The sequence below is a fragment of the Dichomitus squalens genome, assembly GCF_000275845.1.
Source record: "Dichomitus squalens LYAD-421 SS1 unplaced genomic scaffold DICSQscaffold_5, whole genome shotgun sequence".
Taxonomy (NCBI): Eukaryota; Fungi; Basidiomycota; class Agaricomycetes; order Polyporales; family Polyporaceae; genus Dichomitus; species Dichomitus squalens.
Genome location: NW_006766887.1, coordinates 1,506,825 through 1,533,112, shown reverse-complemented (window position 1 = coordinate 1,533,112; position 26,288 = coordinate 1,506,825). Strand labels below are relative to the sequence as shown.

General features: G+C 55.6%; 9 protein-coding genes and 1 non-coding gene across 10 annotated transcripts; 4 read left to right on the top strand and 6 right to left on the bottom strand.

Moving 5' to 3' along the window:
- Nucleotides 1-485: 485 nt before the first annotated feature.
- DICSQDRAFT_167592 (ESCRT-II complex vps25 subunit) lies at nucleotides 486-1,318 on the bottom strand (the record flags this gene model as incomplete). The annotated part of the gene is made up of 5 exons (XM_007363184.1): nucleotides 486-686; nucleotides 752-897; nucleotides 976-1,136; nucleotides 1,194-1,236; nucleotides 1,288-1,318. 5 exons carry the CDS (start codon nucleotides 1,316-1,318, stop codon nucleotides 486-488), a joined length of 582 nt encoding a protein of 193 aa, XP_007363246.1.
- Nucleotides 1,319-3,433: 2,115 nt separating this feature from the next.
- On the bottom strand, nucleotides 3,434-4,279 carry DICSQDRAFT_153447 (uncharacterized protein). The gene has a single exon (XM_007363183.1). The coding sequence runs from the start codon at nucleotides 4,197-4,199 to the stop codon at nucleotides 4,014-4,016; it is 186 nt and encodes a 61-aa protein (XP_007363245.1). The 5' UTR covers nucleotides 4,200-4,279; the 3' UTR covers nucleotides 3,434-4,013.
- A 693-nt stretch (nucleotides 4,280-4,972) lies between these two features.
- DICSQDRAFT_t48 lies at nucleotides 4,973-5,053 on the top strand. The gene has a single exon. It is a non-coding gene; the product is annotated as a tRNA-Asp (tRNA).
- Nucleotides 5,054-5,358: 305 nt separating this feature from the next.
- DICSQDRAFT_145066 (uncharacterized protein) lies at nucleotides 5,359-7,242 on the bottom strand (the record flags this gene model as incomplete). The annotated part of the gene is made up of 10 exons (XM_007363182.1): nucleotides 5,359-5,412; nucleotides 5,469-5,593; nucleotides 5,660-5,840; nucleotides 5,891-5,974; nucleotides 6,143-6,223; nucleotides 6,309-6,473; nucleotides 6,536-6,646; nucleotides 6,706-6,912; nucleotides 6,969-7,086; nucleotides 7,166-7,242. 10 exons carry the CDS (start codon nucleotides 7,240-7,242, stop codon nucleotides 5,359-5,361), a joined length of 1,203 nt encoding a protein of 400 aa, XP_007363244.1.
- A 267-nt stretch (nucleotides 7,243-7,509) lies between these two features.
- DICSQDRAFT_134083 (uncharacterized protein) lies at nucleotides 7,510-9,726 on the bottom strand. The gene is made up of 2 exons (XM_007363181.1): nucleotides 9,542-9,726; nucleotides 7,510-9,470 (listed from the first exon to the last, which is right to left on the bottom strand). Exon 2 carries the CDS (start codon nucleotides 9,420-9,422, stop codon nucleotides 7,788-7,790), a length of 1,635 nt encoding a protein of 544 aa, XP_007363243.1. The 5' UTR covers nucleotides 9,423-9,470; nucleotides 9,542-9,726; the 3' UTR covers nucleotides 7,510-7,787.
- A 1,103-nt stretch (nucleotides 9,727-10,829) lies between these two features.
- DICSQDRAFT_167589 (uncharacterized protein) lies at nucleotides 10,830-12,741 on the bottom strand (the record flags this gene model as incomplete). Its single annotated transcript, XM_007363180.1, has 9 exons — nucleotides 10,830-10,916; nucleotides 10,977-11,134; nucleotides 11,185-11,331; nucleotides 11,396-11,603; nucleotides 11,661-12,035; nucleotides 12,106-12,177; nucleotides 12,238-12,320; nucleotides 12,392-12,534; nucleotides 12,638-12,741. The coding sequence occupies 9 exons, from the start codon at nucleotides 12,739-12,741 to the stop codon at nucleotides 10,830-10,832; spliced, it is 1,377 nt and encodes a 458-aa protein (XP_007363242.1).
- A 778-nt stretch (nucleotides 12,742-13,519) lies between these two features.
- DICSQDRAFT_134080 (uncharacterized protein) lies at nucleotides 13,520-15,504 on the top strand. The gene is made up of 6 exons (XM_007363179.1): nucleotides 13,520-13,796; nucleotides 13,968-14,006; nucleotides 14,062-14,205; nucleotides 14,271-14,420; nucleotides 14,480-14,699; nucleotides 14,760-15,504. Exons 1-6 carry the CDS (start codon nucleotides 13,665-13,667, stop codon nucleotides 15,392-15,394), a joined length of 1,320 nt encoding a protein of 439 aa, XP_007363241.1. The 5' UTR covers nucleotides 13,520-13,664; the 3' UTR covers nucleotides 15,395-15,504.
- A 3,558-nt stretch (nucleotides 15,505-19,062) lies between these two features.
- Nucleotides 19,063-22,342, bottom strand: DICSQDRAFT_81702 (oligosaccharyl transferase STT3 subunit). Its single transcript, XM_007363178.1, has 12 exons — nucleotides 22,132-22,342; nucleotides 22,056-22,073; nucleotides 21,965-22,001; nucleotides 21,710-21,909; nucleotides 21,431-21,660; nucleotides 21,062-21,247; nucleotides 20,794-21,001; nucleotides 19,941-20,716; nucleotides 19,576-19,861; nucleotides 19,382-19,470; nucleotides 19,286-19,314; nucleotides 19,063-19,220 (listed from the first exon to the last, which is right to left on the bottom strand). Exons 1-12 carry the CDS (start codon nucleotides 22,287-22,289, stop codon nucleotides 19,095-19,097), a joined length of 2,343 nt encoding a protein of 780 aa, XP_007363240.1. The 5' UTR covers nucleotides 22,290-22,342; the 3' UTR covers nucleotides 19,063-19,094.
- A 146-nt stretch (nucleotides 22,343-22,488) lies between these two features.
- Nucleotides 22,489-23,226, top strand: DICSQDRAFT_81699 (uncharacterized protein). Its single transcript, XM_007363177.1, has 3 exons — nucleotides 22,489-22,688; nucleotides 22,745-22,801; nucleotides 22,940-23,226. The coding sequence occupies exons 1-3, from the start codon at nucleotides 22,590-22,592 to the stop codon at nucleotides 23,129-23,131; spliced, it is 348 nt and encodes a 115-aa protein (XP_007363239.1). The 5' UTR covers nucleotides 22,489-22,589; the 3' UTR covers nucleotides 23,132-23,226.
- Nucleotides 23,227-23,440: 214 nt separating this feature from the next.
- Nucleotides 23,441-25,828, top strand: DICSQDRAFT_81696 (uncharacterized protein). The gene is made up of 8 exons (XM_007363176.1): nucleotides 23,441-23,572; nucleotides 23,625-24,010; nucleotides 24,527-24,667; nucleotides 24,783-24,852; nucleotides 24,919-25,188; nucleotides 25,278-25,362; nucleotides 25,469-25,532; nucleotides 25,611-25,828. The coding sequence occupies exons 1-8, from the start codon at nucleotides 23,518-23,520 to the stop codon at nucleotides 25,626-25,628; spliced, it is 1,089 nt and encodes a 362-aa protein (XP_007363238.1). The 5' UTR covers nucleotides 23,441-23,517; the 3' UTR covers nucleotides 25,629-25,828.
- The last annotated feature ends 460 nt before the right edge of the window (nucleotides 25,829-26,288 follow it).

Genomic DNA, 26,288 nt, shown 5'->3' with positions numbered 1-26,288 from the left:
CACCTACGTCTCCATCACGTTCTGCCGACATGTACGATTATCGACATGCCCAGCCCATTCCTGCTGTACTACAATATCTTCCTATAATGGTCCTCGGCACTATACCACCACTCAGCCCTATTCGCATGTGTATGTCCCCTCTTGTGTATCATAGCCACGTCTCACCTGTAGTCGATGTCCATACACATAGGACAAAGACAGAACAGACCCTGTGCCTGGGCGTCCCCGCCTGTCATATATCGAAACCCAGGTACGGCCGGGACGACTCGAGCCCGGCAAATACCATAACGCCACAAATCCTGCGGTTCCCGCCCACTTTCGTCGATCTGCGTCATATAGGGACTACATGAATACAAGCATCCTGGACTGCGGCGCCCTCGTACACGTCATCTAGTTCTAGATACAGAAGTACGATAGCTCAGCAGCGGTAGCACCTCTGAGGTCAGCTACCCACCAGCGATCGCACTCGGATCGCCTTCCGCGCCCTATCGACCAGGTTGCCCCGACAAGAAGCGCACACCTTCGCCGTCCGCGACGGCGATGATCTGTGCGCGATTAGACTTCGTGAGAATGGTAATGACTTTCCGGAGGATGGGGAACGGAAGCCCAGATAGGGGCGAGGGGACGGGCGGTTCGACGATCTCGTAGAACGTCATGATCGTGTTAAGCTGGCCTGTCGAACTCGCCTGCAAATGATAGGGCTGAATGAATATCTCATTGAGCTGTGACGGTGTGCATGGAGGAGACGCACCCAGTCGTGGAGAACCTGCGCCCATTCTTCCGGTGACCGCCAGTAGAGTAGGACCGCGGATGTCTGGTTGGGCGGATCGTATACGGCTTGGCCGGAAGTGACCATGTGTGCGAGGATGGCCGCCAAGTGTGCTGCACGAATCTTCCCTGTGAACCCACAGAAGTGTGTCAGCCGGTGCAAAGTAGCGTCCAGTATGAGCACCCGTCAAGGAACGGGGTACCCACGGCCAATCCTGGGATTACTTAGTACTTCCTCCCACTCGCTATTCGGCACGTCGACGTCTTCTGCACGCAACACGAAGAGCTTCTTATGTCGTGCGTAGGAGAGGAGAAGGCGCGTCCAGTTGTCCGTAGCGATCTTGCGCGAGTTCGGATTGGGCTGCTGTCTGAGGAAGGCGGGGCTTCTCAGTATCGGATGGAGTAGGCTGTGCAATGAGACCCACGTGAAGAAAGGCGGACCAGAGTGTATTGACGGCAAAACAAACCCTAGTCAAACACTCAGAACTCAAGCAGCTTCGTGGGATCTCAGATGCTCACCCGATGGGAGGGTATAAGGAGCAAGAGTCATGTTCATGTTACGTCCTAAGGCTAGCCAAGCATGGTCATTGGTATTCTCTGTATGATCTGCATGTCTACTGTGGCTCACAGTTACGACAATGTCTGGATATGCAGCGCGCTGCCTGTAGGACAAGATGGTTAGCTGTAACTCCGCGCACGACGGACACGGCAGTGGAGGCGCCCGGGCCCGACAACGCAGGACAGACAGACGCCCACAGTCCCCGATAACGAAATTCAAGCATGAACAATTCTTTCAGCATGCACACACGGCCATCGATCTCAAATTGAAGACAGCTCAATTTTACGTGTTCACCCAGAATACATGTCTACCAACGAACTACAACTTCTCGACAATCCTGGACCAAATTGTGGGCATGACCGTCTGGTACACTGACGTTAAATGGCGCAGACGTTTGCTGTCATACAGGAGACTCACCATGACTAACTCATCGAAGTCCAACGTCATCGATCGCTCGCTACCACAGCTACCGCCCCAAGCAGGGCCTGTCTTCGCCGGCGGGCCCGCCAAAGGATGTCGGCTTGATATTGTCGAGTACTGAACAACTAGTACACTTTCAAAGCCCGAAAATCGTAGCAGAGCGTCGGAGCCGAAAGTCATGTTAGATTAGAGTCGCAGTCTGAAGTCGGTCCATGTGAAGCGAGATATCTGGTTGTTGCAAGAGCATATGAGCTAAGTGGTGGAGCAGCTGAAACAGACACATCAGCGGAGTCGGTACTTCTGCACCGTCGGGCGGCTGGCATGGGATCGTCCTCACGCCAAATTTTGCGAGAGTGACCGACGTTGCTCTGCCTCCCTGATCCTCAACTAGAATGGTGGTGACTCAGACCTGTCCTGCCCATGTCCGCACCAGGCTAGGTACGTCGCAGTCAAGTTCCCCTCTGTTTCGTCAAGTTGTATTCGATGCAAGTATTGGAGTTATCGAAGGACCTGGTCCCGATATCTACTTCTTGCGTCAGCGATGGAATGCGTCACTTTCGTTGCCTTCTCCATCTGACGTGGTACACGGGGCTCACTGTCAAAATAGATAGATTCGTGATGTCCAGCACAGAGGAATGGGGGAAGACCACTTGCCAGCGTTGGTCCAGCGGCTAGAACATTGATTGGGTAGGGCCACCGAAACCTCATTGTGAGTGTCCGTCACTATCAGCAGCGTTGCTGTAGCTAGAAGGTTCGAATGCTATAAAGGTGCGGTGGTGGCGTAGGCTTCGTCCGTTCCCCGGCACATTACGCATTCCAGTGCGCAGTCAAAGTGACAGGGTTGGAATAAGAGCATGGGGTCAAATCAGACCGTTAGATATAAAAAGACATTGAAAATGGATCCTCTCAGATGCCATACTAGAGCCAACGCCGACGTCCTTTGATCTAGTTGGCTATGAGAAGTTGCAGGTACGCAAATACCTTTTGGCATCGTATTCCATCACGAACCCGATAAAAGCATTCACCGAGTCAGGGATTGTCGGTGATTGCTTTAACACGAGAACCGAAGCTGTAGAATACGCGATAGAAGTCGCGACTCACAGGTGTCAACGTCCGGTCGTAACGATGCCTTTCCTAGCGGCGGCCGTGAAGTCGACCTGCAGGGGGTCCAAGTCGACCACAGAAAGTATCCGTCGTTCTTGCTGATGGGGCATCTCGGAGGATTACGCAGCGAGGTTGGTGTAGATTGCACTAGAACAAGCCAACGAGTAACTCCCAATGAAGGTCTGTACTCGGGGCAAGTCCATAGAGCCAATGAAAGACTCCACTCACCTAACGAGAAAAGCTCCTCAAGTCTGAGACGACGAGAAGGTGCGCCGCCTGAAGGCACAGGATGTGAGCTCACATACTCGACTCTCAGGTAGGTAGAGACTACAACGAGCACTGCACACCTCAGGGTTAACCGCACTTGCAGGTCTCAGACCTCCCTTCAGGTCTCAAACCTCTCTCTTCCCTGCCCAGGACCCTGTCCCCAGTGCTGCCCCTAGCCGTCGTTGGCCGCCTCTGCTCTCACCTGTCCTGCCCTTCTTCCCTGCCCAACGACGCCAGTCTCTGCTCCGACCTGTCCCGCCCTTCTCCCCTGCTACTACAGGTAGTTGACGCAAGCTACGACATCCACCATCCCGGAGACTACTCGTGGCTGCTGACTAGTCTGACGCTGTGGGAGGTAGTGGCCGTTGACCGCGAAGGCCGGGCCAATAGTCATGACGACCATCACTCATACCGTCGAAGACGCATGATATCAGGCAGTGAGCTGGACAGAGACATAGATCCGGGCCTATCGAGAACACAACGGGCGGAGGGGCTGGACTGCCGATGGCGCGCATAGTGGGAGCTGCCAAGTCGCGAATACAAGGCCTAATCTGGCAATTGTCCCAACCAAGTCGGCCTCCCAATATCGTCTCGACACGGCATGATCGACACAGTCCCCTCGGCCTCGCAACTCGGCGGTTTTCTCCGAAATTATCTCCAGAATAGCTTGCCTGATAACCCTCGCTTACTGCGTGTTATGTGCAGAACCCGGACTCCTACGACGGCTACTTTGTCGCGACATCCATGGCACTCTCCCTTGGCAAGCAACCGGTCCGAACGGGATTACACCCTCCACAAGCAGGCCATGCTTCGTAGCGGGTAACGGTTGAGAGGTGCATGGCGACAGCAAGTGAGTTATTCTAGTATACAAGCTGCGTGGAGAGGACCGATCGGTCTAGAAGGCCGTCAGCGGTGCGTTGTGCTGATGGCCGTGTCTCATTGTGGTTTCCTCCGAAGGACCCTCGTATGAGCATATCTGGGTTGGGAGTTCATTGCTGGTGTTCCGGTCCCGCGATATGGCGCGAACTTTCCTCCTCATGTTCGCAGCGAGCATCCCATTACATTGTCTCCGAGCGTTCATTCCGCGGTGACTGCCTAGTCCTTCGTTCAGTCGATCATAGCTCCTGTTCCACCTGGTTTCGCTGCAAACCGTGCTGCTGGGTACCTATCTTCCACGTGTCCTGCACCGTCACCAACACCTTTAATGACTTTCCACTACATTCCTCCAGTGGGACTACTCTCCAGACAATGTGGTGCGCTGTTCCACAAGGCTCCTTGCTTCTCCAGCATTGCTGGCTTCCTACTTCTATCCGAGTCCAATCCTAGGTATCACACCCATTTCTTAAGGTCTGCTTCACTCGTTTGATGATCGCACCTTCGATACAGCGCATCCTCGCACCCTTGGCGAGCAACCCTTACGCACCTGGGTATACGGTACGACCCCAAAGCAGCTCGGCGCGCATCCTTGTGCTCTGACGTTCGCACACACCACGGCCTGCTCTTGGTCATGGTACGATGCACAAAAATCTGGGGTGCTCCTCTCCTCGCGCCGATATCCCCTTCGACAAACTGGCACATTTCTAAAGCGGTGGTTCACAAGGACCTTGCTATAATGAAAGCTCTCTAATGTGCTGTATCTTCTTAGTATCCGACTGCATAACTTGGTCCGCAGGGTAAGATTGTAAGAGTGTAATAATCAGCCTGTGAGATCGACTTGATAATAGGTGCTCACTGGCAGGGCCATCAAAGTAACTATGTAGTGGTTCGGATCTGAGGACTTCCCTTATGCGCCGCGAAGTACTGCTAGTGCTGCATACGGGCTATATATATTTGTGTGTTGGTCGACTTAGCGTGTCTCTGTTAGTATATCGGTTAGTACACGCGCCTGTCATGATATGGCCGCGCGAAAGCGGGGTTCGACTCCCCGACAGAGAGATTATATTTTGCTTCCCGCAGGGTTGCTCACATCGGATGTTCTACCAGACAGACCAATATTGCTCAATCGTGTGGTTACCTGCTACAATGACTAGAGGAGTCGGTTAATCGTCGCGTGAGTATCACACCCAGCTGTTTGGCGAAGCGGGCTTCGGGCACGGTATCCGCTAATCAGCTGGTAACATTGTATGATACGATCGGATAAGCCGACATCATAAACCTGAAAGTTATTCGATGGAAAAATAGCGTCGGTTGTGAGAGGGGAGCGTAAAAATACTCCGACTGTCAAGATTTGTGTCGGCACCTCATTCACTCTCTTCATCTCCTAGGAATGCCATGATACTCTGCCTTGCAGTAGGCTGAAAGGGGATCCGTGAGCGGAATGTGTGCAGCGCAAGAATAAAAGTGAACTGACACGACGCTTCGGCGCCACTTCGATGTCGGAGCTATCCAAAGGTTCTGATTTGGCTGCAGTCGATTTCTCTAACCGGTGGCGGCGACCAGCGGATTGAAATTTCTGGGCAAACTCTTGAACATCCTCTGGGGGAGCGGTGCGTACATTAGCGGTGAGATATACAGCTTGGGAAGATTGACTAGTGAGCATACCGAGCTCCTTCTCAAACTCCCGCTTCTCCTTGATCGCTTTCGCTTGCTCCATGCTCATTCTTCTACTCATGCCCAGGTCGGTCAGGATCTGGCGGAGGCGGCGGATCTGATCCGAGGGCTTATCGAGGTCTTTGAACTCCTTAGACCACACCTTGCGAACGCCGCAAGCGACCACGAGTGACTGAGGACGACCAATCAGTCGTGCGAGCCAGTGTGATCAAAGCGACTAACTTTAAGACGCTTGATAGTCTCCTCGTCTTTGGACAGCTCCTTGGCGGGCTCCTTCCGTTTGCGACCTCCTGTACCCTTCTCACCCTACACGGAGCCAGGCGGTATTAGAACGCGCAGTATGGGGTAGGAAATAGGATATCACACTTACACGCGATGGACCCTGCATAATTACAGGGAGTAGATCAAGACATGACTGGCTGTCAGCAACGTGGCTGGACACATACGAACCCATACCATAGAGGGTAAACATACCGTGCTTGTTTCCGCCTTCTTTTTGCGCTTCCGCACAGGCAGCTCGTCGTCTATCAGCACCGACATCTCGGACTCGCTCTTCTGTAATAGGGGGGACGAGCAAAGACGTAAGGAAGGTGGAGCTCAACAGATAGAATCCGCGGGGTGGAGCATTTCGGCAACTGACCTCACCATCGCCTCCACGATGCTGCTCATCTTCCGAAGATTTGTGCTGCAACGTCTCTTGCCCATCTACAGGAGATGATGGCGATATGGCAATTTGTTCCTCTTTAGAGGGCGTCGTAGTCCTCTGACGTTTCACCGGCGGTTCAGGCTCGTCTGCTTCCGAAGCCTGAGACATGGCGTTCAGTCACGATAAGAGATGCCGCGGCGCGAATGGAGAGCCAGACTGACTTCATTCTCGCTGTCTACGCGTTTGACTGGGCCAGTGGACCTCTTTATAACTTTCGGCTTTATTGCTGTGGGATTGCCCTCCACATCCTCATCGGATGTCGGAACGACGGACTGATTCCAGACGCAAACCATCAGCAGCTCTCTGAGATGTCAAGGGAGATTGAACGCACAGGCGATCTAGTGCTTTTCTTGCCCTTTGCCGCCTGCTTTGCAATTCTATTATTATCGACCTTCGCATTTGAAGCGGACGGCCGAGACTGGCGGGGCTTCGTAGGTTTGGGTTCCGCATCTGCAAAGGACTTGACCATCTTGTTCTTGAGCAGTCTAGATGATTCTTTCTCTTCATCCTCTGCTGATGCACCTTCATCATGTGTGGCCTATGGGAACGTCCATCAGCCGGCGAGAGTCTAACATGCGAGAAAGTGTAACTTGCAATGTAGTCTTGGACGACATCTTTGACTGCAGATTTGTATGGTGCCTCGTCGAGAGCACCTTGTGCCAAGTCCATGGCATCTTCAACATTCCTTCTTATGGCCTTCAAGGAGTTCTGTCTGGGGCTTTCGTCAGCGACCTCTGCGTACGCCTATATGCCGAGGAGCGTACGCCCCAAAGTGGCTGCTTGTGACGCACTGGAGCTTCCCTTCCTTGACAACCTGCGAGATGACTTTCAGCGCAGTTTTGCGAATCAGTTCCATGTTCATATCCATGGTGACCGTCCCTGATGCACGTAGGGCGCACTCAAATGTAGTATGCGGTGCCAGATGCGGGGTGGTGGCTGGAAGACTTGTGAGTTTGGCGAGACGCGTCGCGCGACGCGCCGGGGATAGCACGTTTGCGCATGTTTGTCCTTGCTTGCACAGCCACATACTAGACACGACCGAAAACCTCCAGTCACGATTTTTCCTCGTAGGGTCACGCGGATCCTAAAGCAAGTAGAGATCGGAGCAGAATATTATGTTGCTACAGATGAGCCGCGGCATATTACAATACAAAAGGTCGTTATGAGTTTCCCTAAGTTACCAAGAATACAAACGTCACGGGTTGTTCAGCGTGTTACACGAGAGTCGAGAGCAAAGTCAAGCAATGTAGATAGCATCAGAAAACGTCAGCAAGAACGTGAGAAGGCATGTGTAGAGAGTGCAGAGGACCACATCTCCGGCGCGAAGTGAATATCCAGATCTACTTCGCGGGATAGATCCAGCTGGTGCAAACCTCGGCTTGACAATTGGCAGTTGACGAAGGTGGCCTCTGCTTAGAGGTCGCCCTTTTTCCCGCCCATGGCACGGAGGAGACCGCGCATGGCCAGTTTCGCCGATGGCTTCTTCGCAATCGCCTCCTGAATAGGGCGAGGCGAGAGAGGAGTAATATGGCGCGGGACTTCGGGCCGCATCCGCGCGGACTTCGGCGGAACAGCAGGGGCGAAGGAGGTCGCGAGGAAGTCGTCACGAACCCGCTCTGCATCCAACGGGTTCGTTGGGCACTTGAATGCCGGGCTAGGCGGAGTAAGCCTAAGGGGAGCAGGCCGCTTGCGCTGTTTGGTCGAGGGCGCCTTCGAGGCGTGCATGGTAGAAGTTGGGGTGACGGCACCTTCGGGCACAGGGAAGACATCGAGTAAGAACTCGGGCTTGCGGAGATGCTTGGCTGTGCGACGCGTGCGTGCAGGGATAGCGAGAACGGACATCCCAGGGCGACGAGCGCAGGCAGGAGCAAGGGCGCTCCCAAATGCAGCGAGGTCGTCACGACTGTCCTCCGTTTGCATCGCATAACGGGGATCTAAGTCGGAGTCCTGACTCGAGACGCTGCCGCGGCGAGGCTCGTCGTTCTCAGAAGGAATGAGGGAGGATTTGCGCGGCTTTGTGGGCGACTCGAAGCGCACCCAGCTCTCCTCGCTTCCGCAGCACTCCTCGTCACCGCCGAGGAGATGCGCGTACTCCCATTCCTCGTCCTGGTCGCGCCAGACACCGCCCTCGCCATCGCGGTAGACATCCGTGACACCAACCAGACGACCGTCACGTGTCACCTCGGTCGCACCACCGGCCTTGGCTTGGGCCTCAGCGAAGCGGCGGATGTGGTCCTCGATTGAGCCCCCATCGGCCAGCTGCGCGAGGGCAAGCTCGGCAGCAAGCGGGGGAGGGCGAAACTTAGCGTACTTGGACTTCTTGTTCGCGCTAATGGCCGCACTCGCCTGGACACGCGCAGCTTTGGAGCTCGCGTGGACAGAGGACTTCATAGCGGGAGAAGGAGGACCGCGCATGGCTGAGAACTGCGAGCGGGCACGCCTTCCTGTCTTCAATACGGACAGCGACCGGAAGTGCTTGAGACCTTTGACCGGCTTGACTGGGCTGGAGGGCGAGCGAGGAACTGCAGGAACGCGGGTGAACGAGGGCGGCGGACGGCTCTTGTTCCCCGCGCCAGTGTAAAGAGGAATGGTCGCAGAAAGCGGTGTCTCTGGGAAGTGCACGAAGACGGATGTGTATCCCACGGCGGTAAGATCCGGCTTGAAGTCTTTGACTGACGGGGTGATGACTTGGCTGTTTACGAAAGACGCTGAGTGCGGGGTTCCTGCGGTGACAGACGGGCGCCGAGAGATGATAGAAGCTGAGCCGTAAGACGAGCGACGAGTACTTGAGAGAGAAGAGCGGCGACAGGGCGAGTATGGAGCGGGAGAGCCAGGCTGGACAGCGCTCACCCAGGCCGCGATAGCAGAGGTCGTGGCAGACCTACGCCTAGGGTACGGCTGTGAGCACGGAGCGCGCTTAAGTGTCGGTGGAGAAGGGAGAGGCTGCGTGGGGCGTTTCTTCTGCGGAGGTGGATATGCGAGGAATGCGTAGGCTGGGGCTTGCGCGTCCGTGGAGATGGCTTGAGTGGTCGTAGTAGTAGCAGACATGAGTGAATTGGTGCGTGACCGTATGCGGGCGTGGAATGGAAGAAACGTCTGAGCGATGCAACGTACGTTAGGAGCTGCGGTAGGAGCGGAGGCGGCGGCGGAAGTAAGGAATGGCTTACCAGAAACGGATGCAGAACGTAACAAGTATTCTAGAGAAACACAGAGAAGAGGCGAAATGCGTCAGATGTGAGCGAGCTCGAAGGCGAAGACGATTTGCTAGATAAGGCTACAGAGGACAGACAGGTCCAAGCAAACAAGGGTATGTAGTATGAGAGCGAGGCAGGGGAGATGGAGGAGCACTAGACTAGCTGGTGTTGTCTTTCGGCTCTGCACGAGTCGTCCTTATGAACAGGGAGTGGACAAAAGTGTCCGCCTTGCCCTGGCGAGGGACAATTGTCGTCGGTTGAATTGTACGTATCAACATGGTCTATAAACACGAGCGAGCGCTTGTCGTCTGCGAACCAAAGCGGTAAACGCGCGCCCACATCAGCACATAACCGGGACCCCGGGCACTTGCGTACACACGCTCAAGCGCCGCCATTGTCTCTTCCGGGGGATTCCACCAAAGTCATACCTCGGGGTCCCTGCCAGAATACAACGCCTCCCATAACGAGGACAACGCCCTGTGTCCATCGAGCTGTAAAGACAATAAGGCTGGCCACGCATGGGCTACCCATGACCTTCTAACTTCTCTTCTGCGATGTTGACAGTTTGTATCAGTGTGGGTGAGCCGTGCGCCTGGTCAATGTCGCCCTGTTTGTGCGACTTCCAACGAGCGCCTAATCCGTCCTATGGACTTAAGTTTCCACCAAACGCAATATATAGTACTGTTTGGCTAACTTCCCATGATATAGCAACCGATGAAGCCTCCCATATATGTGTCGACGGACTCGCAACATCTTATGCCTCGTGCTATCCTGCGAGCACGAGGCCGGGACGCATGTGAAGGAGGCGCCCCTGGAAACCGCGACAACAGCGACACAGCCTACTACAGGTCCCGCACTTCGACTTGTGTTTGGGCGGAATCAACAATGTTGGATCCCATGTGTTGTCGGCAATTGCATAGCATGCATCGCCGTAAGATCGTGGAAGTCGAGGCAAGTGGGAATTATAGAAGCCTCAACGTGCGGGCGAAAGGGATTTGGAAGATTCCTGCTGAAACTCCGCATATGAACATGGTATATGTATGGACTGTACGGTACAAAGGTACGTGAGACGTGGCCTATGTTCTGACCTGCCCCCAGTGCTGGATGAATTAATTTACCCTAGCATGTACGCAAGCGCAACGCTCGGCGCGACTGATCCTGCAGGAATCGCCTGGTGTTGTAACGGTCGTAAGATGCCGAGTGGTTGCGGTCTCCGACGAAATAGATGGAGAACGTTGCGAACATGTCCGCAGGAAGCAAGTCAGACGAGGGTCTGTACTTGTAGCTGCGCACTATCTGCGACGGCTTTCGCGAACTCTGCGAACTCCGATCGTGACGCCTTTCCTCTCTGGAAACCAACGCTGGCATCAACAAAAGGAAGAGGAGCAATGCCGCTATGGTTACGTACCTTCAGCGCGTAGATTACTAAGTGTTCCTGCTGAGTATCCTCGATAGGCTCCTTGAGGGTCACACGGAGGGCGCCTTGCGCTTCGTCGAAGGTGCACCGAACCGTTGGCCGCAGCCGCACGCTCATCGTAACCTTCCAAATCGGCTCCCTCCGGAACACTACAGCCCGCATCAGATTAATGCACTGAAGTGGAAGCAACGTGACGCACGTATCCGCAGGTGGCCAGTCTCCTTGTGCTTGAGGATCTTCACGTTCCCGAGTATCCCTTCACAGAAGTCGCGATCGCCTCGCTTGATGAAGACCTTAGCCCCTTTGATCTCCGTCTGTACCTCCTCATCCTCCTCGCCAGTCAGGACTATGTCGAGAACTGCCTCAGCTTTTCCGCGAGGTGATGCAAATCGACGGTCTGCATACCGTACCTTTCTGGGCACTCGGTACAGGATGTATCGATGCAGCCAAGGGGTCGCTCGGGTCCGAGGAAGCAAATGCTGGCGACGTTTGGCTGAGGGCTGAAACCGAACCGCTCATGTCTGTTGACCAGACAGGTGTGTGTTGAGCACCTGCGAATGAATTCGCGAACGCGGAGCGCTGTCCTGAAAAGGCTGAAAACGCGGAGGAGGGTTTGGTCTGTAACGGCAGAATGTCAATTGGATACGGTGCGAATTGGAACGGCATTGGACATACTGCTACAAGAGAAGGATTCGCGTGCCACGATGCGCTAAAATTCGGAGGTTGAACGGCAGCCTTCGCGGCAGAAAGGCTCTGCGGAAAGCCAAGGGGCGCAGTTTGGCTGGTAGCCGGAGGCAGCCCCACGCATGGTGTAGGCACTTGTTCCGTGACTGCAGGCACCTCATCTGACCTCGGCTCCTCGAGCTCCGTGGCGATAGCGGTGGCGGCAGTCGCCTTAGCTTCGGCCTGTACGAGTGGCGTTTCATCGCAGTTGGGAGCGCACAGTTGCGGCGTGTTCTCCTCAGTTTTGATGACGTCCTCTTCGCGCTCCTCCCTCTCCGCAGGTGGCGTCCTGCGCCGCTTCGTAGGGGGAGTGTCGGTATTTTGTTGCTACGCCACATATGAACCGTTCAGCATGTCCCGTGCTCTATACGGGCCGTGAATGAAGGATCACACTCACCGCAAGTCCTGGCGATGGCGAGCGCTTGCGCTTCAACAACCCGTCCTCGGGATCCGCGACCTTCTCTGTAGACTGCCAAACATACAGACCGGATCAACACTTGCCCCGCGATAGCTGCCCCATCGCGTCTACCCATCGTCGCCGGTCCGCAGAAGCCACACTTGCTCGTGGCGCGTTGGCCCCAGTATCATGAGGGTTGCCGCGAGGGCGCACAGCTGACGAGAGGTGCTCACGCTTTGTTCATGTTCATGGTCCCGATCGGCGGACACGGGCGTGCCACACTGACTTGCAGAAGGTTCCGTGCCGGCGTCGCTCCCGCTAAGACTAGGGCCGACGCTCACGGACCGCGCGCTTGCGGTGCTGTTCCTGCGATGGAACTTGAGAAATCCTAGCCGACTCTCTTTCTTGGCGCGCTCGCTTTCAGCATGTCTGTGGCAATATCGCGGGAATATGAGGGAAATGCGTAGGTCGCGACGATTCGGTCCATATGTCAGCCTCTCGGAATCACAAGGGTCGAATGGATTATGCTTACCCATTGGAGTTTCGGCCGCGCCTGCGGGAGACGTTGTAGCCTACCGCGGCAGAGAACGTTGCGAGGGCGCAAGCGACGAAATTAAAGTCGTTCAAAGGAAACATGGTACAGATTGCCCTTCGCTGAGTCACCAGATTCGTGTGCAAGGATTCTGTGGACGAACGTGGACTTCGAGCGTCGCCGTCGTGCTAAGTCTCGAGGCTCGAAGCTGCAAGACCGGGTGGTGGGTAGTGAAGCGTATCGCGGTCGAGGTGATGAGTACTGAGAGAGAAAATGTGCACAAATGTCTCATGACTTGCTTTTAACATGGGGTACGAAGTCCACGCGCACGACATGAGGTGACAGTTAGCACAACACGTGTGGGGACTTGCGCGATAGCCATCAGTAGTTGCCTGTAGATACACAGCTGGCCTCTTCAGGTTCGAGCTGTACACTGGGCATGAGCGATATCAGAGCATGGGGCATGGGGAGGGTGGTAGGAGAGCTGCGAAACAAGCATGGCTATAATCATCGTTTAGCAAGAGACTCATGGGAGCATTCCCAGTGCAAGAACCGGCGATCGTGAGAGGAGGCGGGTGTGTCTGCAGCCCGAAATGGGTGTGGACACGTGGAGGGCTCGACAATCTGGAAGGAGTAGCTGCCATTTATGGATGAAACAGGCTCCCCCAGCCGTCGTCCTCCTTGCCACGTACGCGGGCGGTGTACGAGAGCGAGTCCCGAGTCGCAGTTTGACAGTAATCTACCGCCTTGAGGCGGTTCCCGCCCAACAAAAGTCGCAGGCAAGATGTATCGTGGGTCATCGGTCAGCGCAACTGTCGTCGGCACCGCTGAGAGCAGCACCGGGGCGGTGGGAAACGCTCTATAGTGGTTCCGCCACGTCAGCCTGAGTCGGGACGGTTACCCACGCGGCGCGCACCGATCCTATAACTTCAAGTCCACATCTCTCGTCGACGTTCCCGCTACACTTCTGTGTGCACTCAGCTCTCGACCACATTTGAGGCAGCCTTGTACACCACTCTCGACCGCCATGCAGCTCCAGTATTGGTTTGCGCTGGCTGTCGCGCTGACGCCTTCGCTGTCGTCGGCCGCGATCTTCCCTAAGGACACACTCGTGAAGATGATTGATGCGAAGGGTTTCAAGGATGCTATGAAAGCAAACGTATGTCCGTCTGCCTTATACTTACAGTTACTCCCACACGCGCCAAGTGGCCACAGCGCCATCTGTGCATAGTCCTTTCGCCTTCACGAAGTAATGCCGGACGTGGGTGGCTGTTACAAAGGAGCGCTGGTCGAGCTACTCCGAGTGATGTGCTAACTCTCCATTGCGTAGGCGACATCATTGGTTGCGTTCGTCGCGCCTTGGTGCGGGGTACGTTTCACCCTTCTTCATGTGCTCTCGTCAGGGGATATTCACAGAGAAGCAGCACTGCCAACGGATGGCCCCCGAGTACAGCAAGGCCGCACTCGGCCTGTATCCAATGATTCCGTTCTACGCTGTCGACTGCGACAAGGCAAGCAACAAGAAGTTCTGCGCGGACCAGGGGGTGCAGGGCTTCCCCACCGTCAAGGCATGTCTGCATGTCGGTGTTCTGTTTCCATTCATCCGGCATTAACACTTCCCTGCCAACCTCAGCTATTCCCGCGCGGCGGTAAGTCGAAGCCGGTCTTGTTCGACGGACCGAACCGAAGTGCAAGTGCCTTCTACTACTGGGCCTTGCGCAATATCCCCCACAAAGTCAAAAAGGTCTACCATCTGGAGGATCTGCCTGCATGGATAGAGGAGGTGCGTGTTCGCAGGTTGCACGCTTTGTCGCTTCAGGACGACCCTGACCGTCCGTACAGAACAAGGAGCTTCCTCGCGCCGTTCTCCTCAACCAGGGCAAGGACGTCCCTCTTCTCTGGCAGACGCTGGACAACAAGTATCAGGGTCAGATCAAGTTCGCCGTTCACCGCGATCGACGCGGAAAGAGTTCCTTGAAGATGGGGCTCGAGCAGGGCGAACCTAAGTCGTCCAAGGTTCTGCTGTATCCAGCAGGTTCGACGGAGTACGTCCGCTATGAGGGTGCGTGTCGAGCCTCACGATCATCGAGGTCTGAGCTAACATGGTGACGCCGCGTACCAGGCATTCAGAAGCACGACTCGCTATCAAAGTTCTTCGATTCGGTTCTCGACGGTACTGCTGACCTCACGACACTGAACAAGCAGGCGGCAGAAGAAGAGTTCGTCCCAGATGAGGCGTTGCTGGAGATCGAGCGTAAGCAAGAGGCGCAGCGTATGGCACTTGCGCACGGTGGCTTTAGCAACCTCATCGACTTCGAGGAGGCCATCAAAAACGGCGCTGGGGCTGACTATCACTCGAAGAACGGCTTTCCGGGCATGATGGGAGGCTCACTGCCCAAGAAGGAGAAGGAGAGCGGGAAGGCTAAGGCTGAGGAGGATCCAATACGGAAGATCTTGAAGGCGCAGCAGGAGGCAGAGAAGAGCGAGCGCGGGAAACCGAAGATGGCGAAGACAGATGACGCGGGCCAGGTCGTGTTCACGCCGCAGTCGACGGGGCATCCGAAGACGCCAGCTGCTGGAGAAACCACGACCGGCTCAGAGGCAACGGTTGCGGAATCTGCTTCTTCAACTCTTGAGACATTGTCCGCACCGGCTGATGAAGCGTCATCGACGACGTCAGATACCGCAAGGGGCGCCGCTACCTCCTCTGCGGTCGGAGAAACGAAGGCGGGAGGGCATGCGACTGATGAATTATAACTGCATCTCTGGGGACAGCGCGGTGTCGGCGATACCTTAAGCTCGGTTTGTGGGTGACCGACATGTAATTTATCGACATGCTTCCAAGGTTCTGATCGCATTTGTATTCCTGTCGCACCCATTGGGTGTGCTCCGAGCGCGTGTTCGTCATGATTTTGGGTTCATGCTGGGCTGTCTGGTAAGCTTAGTGATATTATTGTGAGATCTGGCCCGAAAGGCATGCCAACGAGCCACCTATATCACAGGCAGTGCTACGCGGCGGGGTAGGAAGTGGGATTACCATAACGGTCTTGTGGGGCGTTGTGCGACGCGGGAGAAGAGGGGCGGACTGACACCGGTTCTGGATCCCATGCATAGCGTGCCTACCATGCCCGATCAGCATTCTGGGCGCTGGCTGGTTGGCTAGCCAAGGTGTACACCTCGGAAAAGACGACTTTACGCGTTCATGCACCGAGGCCCGGGAGTCCGGTGCGAGCATGAGGTGGTTGCTTCGTAAACTTCTATTCGTACATTGCTTCATCAATAGGGTGCGTATCTCGTGACATTCCCATCGTGATTGGCTGCTAATATCCACCGTCCGTTCGGGACTGTACATCGATAGCAAGCGGCTGAGCAGCGTTCAGGCCAGGTTCGAGGGCGGCTCTACCCTGATCAGACTCATTTCGAGGGGGCATCTCCGCCCTGTCGTGTCTTAGCTTTGGATGCTCTACGACGAAAGTTATAGCCTGCCAGTACACCAGGGCGGATGTACGCGGTGAATCGCTAGCATGCTTGACGCCACAAAGGCGAACCCTGCCTCGTGCTTCTTTAATAGATCCCACGGTTCCCACTCACCACGGGTCAGTCGTTAAGGTCGTGCTCGAAGAGGCTCTGTCACGGAATGGGTTCGGAGATCAAGAACGCGTACGCCTACATCACCTTGGCCTCCGGCAGATTCGCGTTGGCAGATCGCGTTCCCATACCCCCCCCCCCAGGATCCATACGGAGCATCTGCTCCCGCCAGACGGTAGGAACTGGTAGGTTCGTAGGATTTTGGCTAACCAATTGCCAGATGTGATGCGCGACCCGGACCGCCTCAACGTTCCAAGCACTCGTCGAGGCGATCCTTCAGGACAGACCACAGACCTGGCCTCAGCCATGCTGTCGCTGAGAGCTGATCTATGTCTGCTAACAGACCCCGCCATGGGTATAAGTATGGGCAGAGGACCGCTGTTCAAGGGGCAGAGCGTCGCAAGTCGACTCTCGGCACATACAAGTATCCACTCTCCACCGTACTCCCTACCACCCCCGGGGTCATGTCTCAGCATCGGTTTCGTGTCAACCCGCAGCCCTCCTACTCTGAGCGGATGACGCAGACCCGAAGCGAGTTGCGCACCCTCGTGAAGCAAAAGCTTTGTACGTAGTTTCTGCCGGTTTCTCTGCTTTGATTGACGTCTTCTCTTTGGTAGGCGACATCACGGGCGAGCCGAATGCCCAGATGCGTTGGACGCGCACCGCGTACATGCGGGACGTCGTGTCGCGATACCGAGTCCGTATCGAAGGGTGGCCCCTCTCAGAGATCCCACTCAAGAACCTCTCCGACGTGCCTAACCTCGGCAAGTTGGAGCTCCTTCTGGCGCGTTGGAGGGCCGGTACTATCTACTTCCGCCGCATTTCGCAGGCCGAGTATGACGCTATGGTCGCCGACCCTGTCCCATGGGTCGGCCCAGAGGAGCAAGAGCAAGAGCGGGAGCACGAAGACGCCTGACTTCGACATGTTCGTCGACGTCGACAGCCCCTCGCGCTTTGGCTTTACACTCAGTGAGCGATAGACATCTCCCTCTCACATAATCGACGACCATGCACTGACCTGAGACATTGCTTCAGCCTTGCTTCCTCCACGGGTCTCGGGTATCGGTGAATCTGTTGCACGACTGTATCATGTATTTCGAAGGCTCCCTCCTGTATCCTGTCAGTGATCATGGTCCCGCCATCTGTGTAATTATCTATCGTTGCCCCACGTACACTATAAGCTTAGTGTTCCCGCGTGAAGGCAAGGCAGTGACCCCGAATGCTCAGATCTGGCGCTCGAGTCGTCATTCCTATTTCCCGTGAACGCCTCTATCGCGAACATCTCCCGGGGGTCGGAGATCGAACTCATATCGTGCCCTGCTCAACATAGCGTCGTTGGTGGCGATACGCTCGACTGCTGCATATGCTTAAGCTAAAATTCGCGAGTGCCCGTGCCTCGGTGTCGCCGGCGTTCATGCCGACACAGCACGATTGAGGGAGGCCTCGCGTCGTTAGCGTCTGAGAGTTGTGTGCGTCCAGTCCGAGGTCGCGGGTTGAACATGCTGGAGGTGGCAGGTAGCGATGTGACTCACCGACTCGAGCCGGGCCGTAACAGGATCCGGCATGCCCTGCTCGCTTTCAAGTTCCTTCTCCTTCCTCTATGTCTTTCTGTCTTTCTTTCTGTCTTGACCCCAGTCGTTGCCCCGGTGCGACATCACGCCTCCGATTCACAGTGATAGGCCTTGCGTTCCTGTAATTCAGTAGCTACTGTGATAAAGTGATGAGATTTGGACACATCTGGCCAGTGGTGTGCTTGCTAACCGCGTTTAGTAGGTATGTTCGTAGCGAGATTGGCGTCCTTTCTATGGTCTCGCAAAGGAGTAGATAGACTTTTCCTTTAGAGTTCGGTAGCATCTGCCACTGTCTTCCGCTATGTGCGGGGTTTAACCGTGCTATCAACCTATGAAAATGGGATGTGCGTGCTTTGACTGGACTACTCATAGTGAGAGGTCGGCGACAGTCCTAATCAAGTGGTTTTGAGCACCGCATAGCACCGAAGGACACGTCCACTAGGCTCAATCGGATGCAACGGATATTTAGTAGCCTCAGCATGTTAGAACGTCTCTCGCATTGATTGCAGCGTCGAGAACTCACGACAGGAGAGCACCACAATACAACGAACAAGATACGGCCCACACAGTGCGGGATAGTACGTGCTAGTGCTACGATATTGTATCTGTATGCACGAAGTTGGACCCCCTATCTGTCCGGCAGCGCACAGTTTGTCGAGAAGCGTGTGCACAGACCTCATGCAGCGTTGCTCAACGGGAGATCGACGGGATTGAGATCATAGATATAGATGATAGATGATAGATCGTCGGGTCCACCATCGATAGAAACGCACCGTCTTGCACTGCGAATGTATAGGGGGTACATGATGGCTTGTGAAGGGGGAGGGGACTAGCTCACCGGCGGTGGGGATCTAGCTATTAGTGATAGGATCCAGGCAAAGCGACGCGACCATTACCCATGCTTCCACAGCCCTATCTCCTGACACACAGAACCCTACGTCGCTACGGATATTGGCTCTAAGGATCAGGGGTTGCCTCAGAGAGCCAACCACAATCAGAGGCCCCTTACCGACCGTCCATGCGAACTCTGCCAACTTGATCATTACCGGGTGATGACGCACGCACAGTAGGCGTGGGTACTAGCAGGCGTGGCGATTTGCTTTGCACGAGATGACACCAGAACCCCCACCCCAGACGATGGAATTTGAGGCAGGAACAGCCAGAAAGCGGAACAATCACGGCGTTCTGGCAGGGCAGCTGGTTCTCTTCCGGACACGCCTAGATCTATCTCGACAAAAACGACGCGGAAGAAGACAGGTAAAATATATAATATACTAGCAGACAAAGGTTGACAGAATTTACGCAAGAGCTTTTCGTCTCGCTAGAGGCTTTGACTTCTTCCTCTTCTTGCCATTAGCGAATACGTTAGCTGTCTTGAGGTCACGGCCCAGTAGATCCTCTTTCTTGACCTGATAGATGCGGACCTGATCACGAAGGCAGAATGTCATGAGAACCCCAAGCACAGACGGGGAACGCGCAAGAGACTCACAATCCAATTCTCCGAAGTAAATGCCTCATCTGTCCAAGGCGGAGCACATATAAGCAAACTCGGTCATCGTCGTCGGGTAATGGCATGCAAACTCACCCAGGTAATCGAGCGTAGGGCCCGTCTTCGGGACCTGCTGACCGCGCACACGATCGACGGCTTGACTCCCACCGAACAACTCCGCAAACCTGCCATAAAAGGGTACTCATGAGCAAGCATGGAGAACAGGCGGTAGCCCTCGGGCCAGCACGCTGCACGCGGCCGCCATGCCAGAGGCGCCAGGACACACGCACCGGTAGTAGGACATCTTGTACATGAGGCTGTTCTTCATCGTCGGAGACGCCGCATCGTCGATCCGGTACTCGCCCTTGGGTGTGAAGTAGTTGGGCTCCTGGATCTCGTCCGGCCAGACGCCCTGCGCGATGCGGACCATCCAGAGGAACTTGTTGATGTCGTCGCCCGAGTAGCCGATGAGACCCCCGAAGATGATGAGCACATAGTCGACGTCATGCTTGCGCAGGATCGGGTATGCGACCTCCTCGGGGCTCGACATCGCCTTCCCGACGGTCGCGATGTGCGCTACGACCGAGACAGCGGAAGGTTAGCGTTCCATGGGGACGGAGATTGAGGTGCCGATGAAAGGAAGAAGATGACTGACTATTGTTCCAGGTGTTGTTGTCAACCAATGTCGGCCTATCCGCCATACCGGCAATTTGATATCCATAGTCCCACCAACTCATCACGACCGCGTCCTGCGGCGTGTTCTGTCGGAGCCAGTAGTACGCCTCGCGGAAGTCGTCGATTATGTGCTGGCTCCCGTCCGGGTTCTGGGACGCGAGCACGACCGACGGGGATGAGTAGGCGCTAGAGGTGACGTAGGTGCAGTGGAGGACAAAGAAGAGGAGCATGCCGAGCGCGTTGACCACGATCAAAAGCCGCGTATCGAGCCCGAATATCCCGCGCGCCTTGGGGCTCTTGGACTGACCGCCAATCGCAGCGACGATGCCAGACGCGATGCCAGTAGAGGATGCATCGGCGGCAGCGGCAGCGGCCTTCTTGGCCTTCTTACTGGACACAGCACCATCAACCGTCGCGGGAGAAGCCGCAGAGGAGTCGCCACCGGTAGCTGGCACGGCGACCTCCGAGACCTCGGGCTCTACAGGATCGATGTATGTGTCCAAGAGGGACGAGAAGGCGACGGCGGCAGCAACGCATACGACAGGTGTGAGTGTCAGCATGAGACGGACCATGACGCCTGCAAAATAACTGGCGACGACCGCGTAAATGATCACGAAGACGTGCTCGTCGCGTAGCTCACGGAAGCAAAGGATCACGCCGGCTGGGAAGAGGAAAATGAGGAACTGCAGATCCATGAAAAACGACGGCCATGCGGTGGGCTGGTGCTCCGAGACCGAGGCGATGATGGGAATGTATCTATCGTGCGACGGCACGACGGGACGCGGCGTTCATGAGCATTCAGTCTGACAAGCGCGCTAAACGGCTAAACTTACTTTTTTGCGTAACCCGTGTCCCACAGCGAGTAGAACCGCCCGGTCCAGGGTGCAATCCAGCCCTTGTACGTGAGTCCCGCGAAGGCGAGAACACCGAGTACGCCGATAACGATGACTGAGCCGAACAGGATGCTCTGGAACTGCCTCGAGGACACGTGAGCACGTACGAGCTCAGCGAAGGCGACGATCTGCAAGAGGCCGAAGACACCTGCCGCGAAGGTCATGTTGGTTCAGTACCATGCTAAAGCGACGATCCACCGAACATTACCTAGAGCGGCCATATGTTCGCTCGTCCGCACCGGCTGGAAGCCGACGAACGGAACCTGCATACTGGCCAAGGTACCGATCGCGTACCAAGACGAGTACGCGACGTATAGACGGCTGCTGAAACGGCCCATGAGGATCAGGGTCAAGGCATGAAGAGGGATCATGTTCGTTATGAAAGCATAGCCGCCTGCAAGAAAACATGTGAGGATGTGTGCAGCATTAGGGCAATTCAAGAGGAATAACACGGCCCGCACATGGTGGCCAGCCGACCCGACCCTGCATCGGCAAGCGGACATCGAGTGCTCGCGGACAGGCTCACGCATACTGCGCTCGACCCGTACTATTCCAACACACAGCAAATCATACTGACCCCATGCGGCGACCATATAGAAGTAGAACAGCGCGGTGAGTGTGCCGAAGAATGCGCTTCCAGTTTTGAGAGCCTTGATCCATGAGTAGAAGGTAAACATGAGCAAGAAGATAGCGATAGCCTCGTTGTCGTAGGAGCCGGCGACGGAGCGGGAGATATATCCAGGGGCGATGCCAATAAAGACGGCGGCGAGTAGGCCGGCACTCTCATCCTTCAATTCCTTCGTGAACCTGATGCCGATGTTAGCGGAAAGAAGCGCGCGTGATGGGGCACACGTACATGTACGTGGACCAAGCAGTGAGTGCACTGAAACCAGGCGCGAGAAGAACGCAAATGTTGCGGATGTCGACGGGTAGATTGAGCGCGTGAAGCACATTGTATATGACGCCGCTAGTCGCCATCAAACCGGGGTAGATGGTGCCTCCAACAACACGGCCGAGGGGATACCACGCAGTATGGTCGAACCAGTTCCAGAACGCCTAGATTGTGACGCATTCATATTGAACGCTTGTCAAGATGTCCTAACGCACTCACATAGAAACCCTTCTCAGCAAGAACCTTTGTTGCCCGGCTATATGACCTCACGCACTTAACCCCAGTCTTGGCTGTATGCTGTAGTACTTACTAATTAAACCATGGGTCGCTGTTAGATCGACTTCCGTGAGTACACACGAGTAAGTGGGTGTTAAATTAGTACGCACAACTCGTGAATAATACTCTCGAAGTTTACGACTGCGAAGAGACGTGACGCAATAGCAGCACCCGAGATGAGAGCTAAGGCGATGATACGCAAGAGCGAGGAAGTATTGGTGACCGTCGCAGGGGACACATCACTCGGCAGTGAGTAGGCTAATGGCATGACCGGTGTCGGGGACGCCTTGGAGGCGTTGAAGACGGAGAGAAAGGGCGAAGGAGCGGGGGGTAATGAAGGATACCTTGGCGGCGACTGCAGACGCGCTGGACACGTCGCGCGACCGTGCTATTCTCGGCTACCACGTGCCCGCAGTAGCAGCTCCCGTTATGGGCGCTTGCTTCCTCCTCCACCGTCACCTCCACGCCGTCTCCTGGGACTATTCCGACTCAGGCGAGATAAACCTCACTTAGAACTACACGTTCACAAGCCACAAACACTTCCTCTGAGGCAATAAACATCACACCAATGTCTTCCTCACGAGATGCGCGGGTAGAGGATACCTACGAGTTGCAGAACGATCAGAGGCTGGAGGAATTGCATTCCAAACTTCGCACACTACGCGGCGTACGCTAACGCACTATGTACGTTTCTTTGCATTGTAATGCTCACGAGGGTCATAGGTTACATCAGACATCTACGACGACGTCGAGCAGCAGAACTCTGCCCTCGACAATGCGGTGAGCAACTTGCTATTGTCCCACCTTGCGCATCTTCTGACCTCCTCTTGCCTACTTTCTCCATCTTCTTCCTGGCTTCTCTGTGGACCCATACTATCCCACCCTGCTTCTTGCGCTCCACTTGTACTGCACCCACAGCGCGACGCCTTCTCGTCGTTCGGCAACTCCCTCGCGCAGACCTCACGAAGAGCCGGACAGGCATTCGGCCTAACACCCGGTGGTGTGAAGCAGTTGCGGACAATAGGTTACTGCGCTGCCGCTGTCATTGGGCTGTGGATTCTATGGAAGATACTAGGATGGTTTTGGCCTTCGGGCGCAACCTCGCCATGACACCCGATCCCATCGTTGTGCCATGGGTGGTATCTCGACTGTTGTACTGTATGACCCATCCATCTTATTAACATATACCCTCGCACTCTTGATATCCGTGCTTTCTCTCGTTGATGCCCTCAGGTGTCTATTATACAACACCTTGCCAGTCTCCAGTCTCCTCGACATTGTTCGCGAGAGCTTCCAATTCTCTGCATCCCCAGACAGCGCAGCTCTCGGGCCGGTTCAGTCGGCTAAGATAAGACTTCCGTAAAAGGCAGATTTGATACCATTACGCATCAGCGTCTGTACTACGCTGCAGCACATCCTCCACGAATGCTCATCTGCTTGTACCAGATACTGTGTGCCAGTCAGATCATTCCTCGCAGTGACCCAGTTTACCAGCCATGTCAGACAAGGAGGTGCTTCTCTCTATGGGTTTTGACCCACAACGCATTCAATGTATGGTACCGTGATCGTCCTGATCTACTCACAGATGTCTCATGGTACACAGGGGCCTTGAAGGCGACCGGGAACCGCGGTCTACAACCCGCGATGGACCACATCATTGAGAACGAGGGAAAGCCCGTCCCCGATCTCTCATCCGTGTCTGAATCCTCCAGATCCGCGCCCCCTCCCACGAGTGGCGGCGGAGACGCGATGGACGCCGACGAGGATGACGATGAACTCGCTGCGCTCAAGGCTGTATATGGCAAGAAGGGTGGATCTGGGGGCGGCGGAGAGAGCTCGTCGGGAGGAACGGCGGCGACGGCGGCGGCCGAGGCCGAGGCGAAGAGCATCAAGTGCTCGGTCTGTGGGAAGACGTTCAAGAACGTCGACCTTGCGAACTACCATGCGGAAAAGAGTGGGCACGACCAATTCGAGGAGTCTACGGAGGAGGTACGCAACCTTCCCTGACGCGTTTCTGCTTCCTGCTCCTGCTGCCCGCATCACAATGGGTCCGTCCTGTCTCTCGCCGCCTGGATGTCGGTTTGTGGCATATGCTCCGGGAACGGCGGAAATTGCGAGTGGTATGTGCTGCCAGTTACTCAGGGTGAAGCGGACAGTCAACTCTACGCGCTTTGTCTCGCTGAATCGACCGCTCGCTCCAGTGCTCGGTCCGAGGAATGCACCGTGTGGAAGTCCGTGACGCGTCAGAGTCGTTTGCCGTGTCGGAAACCAGTCCGGCGTATAGGGTACAACCCTGCAACCTACACCCTGGATCTAATGCTCTGTGTGTAACTGGCTGGGGCTGAGCGCGCTGTTCTGCCAGCCGATTTCACTTGTGCATTCATCGGGAGACGGTGGAAACATCCTTCCGCGGAGGGTTCATGGCGTCTTGTTGAGTGACTTGGCTGCGTGGGCATGGAAGGTCGCTTGCCTCGAACACACTGAACTGAACCCCATAAATTACAGATTAAGCCCTTGACAGAGGAAGAGAAGAAGCAGAAGCTGGCGGAGCTCCGGGAGAAAATGGCCGCAAAGAAGGCGGCGAAGGCGAAGGAAGAGGCAAAGGAGACCCTCGCCAACGAGGCGATCCGCCGGAAGTCGGGCAAGGTACGCCCACATACGCCATGTCTGCCTGCTGCGGCTTCCATGCAGCTTTCACACTATGTCGTGTCATATGTCACGATCTGATATGTTATCCATGCGTTCGTCTGTCTACGGTCAGGACATCAACGAACTCCGGGAGGAGTTGAAACGGAAGGAGTTACTCAAGGAGGCCGAGGCTAAACGTCGCGGTACGTCTAGCCCCCATCGCTCACGTCTCCATCGTCGCTCGCCTCTCTGACACAATCACTGCGCAGAGAAAGTCGAGGATGCGAAGGCGCGGGCAGCGGTGAAGGCACAGATCGAGGCGGACAAGAAAGCGCGCGCAGAGAAGGCGGCGCGAGAGAAGGCGCTGCGCGAGGGGAAGCCGCTGCCAGACGCAGTGGAGCCGGCGAGCACTGCCAGTACTGCTACCGCTTCGGCACCGAAGGCCGGGCTGGCGGGGAAGGACTACCCCGAGACACGGCTGCAAATTAGGATGGCCAAGGGCGGGCAGCCGTACACGACGACGCTCCCAAGCGATTCCAGTACGTGCAGTGCTGTTGTTCCTCCTTGTTCCGCGTTCGCCGAGCTGATGTGGGGATCGATGGTACGTTCGTTGTCATTGACATTATAGCGCTGCGTGAGGTGGCAGAATTCTTGGCTGCGCAGACTTTGGAGGTTGACGTTGAGACGGTCAACTTCTCGCTGACGTTCCCAAGGTGCGTTCATCGTGTCTTTCCGTCCATTGTCCCGACCACCTTCTCCCACGTGTGCTGGCGTAGATGAACCGGCTGCTGATTTTGATGTCGAATCTGTGATCTATAGGAAGACCTTTGCTCGATCCGACTTTTCGCGGACACTGCGAGATCTGGGATTGACACCCTCCGCGGTAAGTCCTACCTAATCGGTGCTGGTGTCATTTAGGCGACTTTCGCTGACTTTGATTCCGCCTTTCATGGGGTAACAGGTTCTGATAGCTTCGTGACCCTGACGCTTACAGGTTTGATGATGGTGATGGTTTCACTCAACTGCGTCATGCCAGATTGCGAATTCGTGCGAAGTGTATGAGAAGTATTACGGTTGCACGTAGCCACGTCTTCAAGAATTGTATTTCTACCTTCTTGACCGTTGTCGTAGTCACGGCGCTGTGTCGCACCACAGCACTCGATCCATACTTCGAGTTCTCGTCCACGCGCTGTGGCCTCGCATCCGCGATAGCACCATCGTTGGCGGTGTTAAGACGGTAGACCTGGCGGACCGAGATTCAGAATACAGGCATTAGCATGCATCGCTGAGCGCCCCGTTCTGGGCGATGATCAAGGACGGAGGGCCGGGGGAAGTGAACGCTTCCCAGGGCTGGTGCCATCAGACATCACTCCATGCACTTGCCCATGACCGATCCTAGCAAGCCTTCGTGCTCTTCTCTTCTGTCCCTCCATGTCCCCCTGAGCTTGCTGCGCCTGCCCCCGCCCCTACCCCGAATCCTGATTTCCATCCGTGTCGATGCGCTAGCCGCCTTCGTCGACCATGGACATTCAACGCGCACGCTCGCCCCCCGCCTCCGTTACCCGTAGGCCAATTGGTCCCCGCGCCCCGGGCAGAGCGGGAACGCTTCCGGTGAAGAACATTGTTCCGCTTGACCTCG

Bases quoted from the DNA above. Each gene is read 5' to 3' on its own strand.
- DICSQDRAFT_153447 (XM_007363183.1), bottom strand. From the start codon at position 4,199: ATGAACGCTCGGAGACAATGTAATGGGATGCTCGCTGCGAACATGAGG.
- DICSQDRAFT_134083 (XM_007363181.1), bottom strand. From the start codon at position 9,422: ATGTCTGCTACTACTACGACCACTCAAGCCATCTCCACGGACGCGCAA.
- DICSQDRAFT_134080 (XM_007363179.1), top strand. From the start codon at position 13,665: ATGCAGCTCCAGTATTGGTTTGCGCTGGCTGTCGCGCTGACGCCTTCG. The intron at 14,007-14,061 runs GTACGTTTCACC...ACAGAGAAGCAG, and splicing joins TCGTCGCGCCTTGGTGCGGG to CACTGCCAACGGATGGCCCC. The intron at 14,421-14,479 runs GTGCGTGTTCGC...CCGTCCGTACAG, and splicing joins TGCCTGCATGGATAGAGGAG to AACAAGGAGCTTCCTCGCGC.
- DICSQDRAFT_81702 (XM_007363178.1), bottom strand. From the start codon at position 22,289: ATGCCATTAGCCTACTCACTGCCGAGTGATGTGTCCCCTGCGACGGTC. The intron at 19,862-19,940 runs GTCAGTCATCTT...TCTCGGTCGTAG, and splicing joins CAACAACACCTGGAACAATA to CGCACATCGCGACCGTCGGG. The intron at 19,221-19,285 runs GTGAGTCTCTTG...CTTCGTGATCAG, and splicing joins TTACTTCGGAGAATTGGATT to GTCCGCATCTATCAGGTCAA.
- DICSQDRAFT_81699 (XM_007363177.1), top strand. From the start codon at position 22,590: ATGTCTTCCTCACGAGATGCGCGGGTAGAGGATACCTACGAGTTGCAG. The intron at 22,689-22,744 runs GTACGCTAACGC...CGAGGGTCATAG, and splicing joins AACTTCGCACACTACGCGGC to GTTACATCAGACATCTACGA. The intron at 22,802-22,939 runs GTGAGCAACTTG...CTGCACCCACAG, and splicing joins ACTCTGCCCTCGACAATGCG to CGCGACGCCTTCTCGTCGTT.
- DICSQDRAFT_81696 (XM_007363176.1), top strand. From the start codon at position 23,518: ATGTCAGACAAGGAGGTGCTTCTCTCTATGGGTTTTGACCCACAACGC. The intron at 25,189-25,277 runs GTACGTGCAGTG...TTGACATTATAG, and splicing joins GACGCTCCCAAGCGATTCCA to CGCTGCGTGAGGTGGCAGAA. The intron at 25,363-25,468 runs GTGCGTTCATCG...TGTGATCTATAG, and splicing joins TTCTCGCTGACGTTCCCAAG to GAAGACCTTTGCTCGATCCG.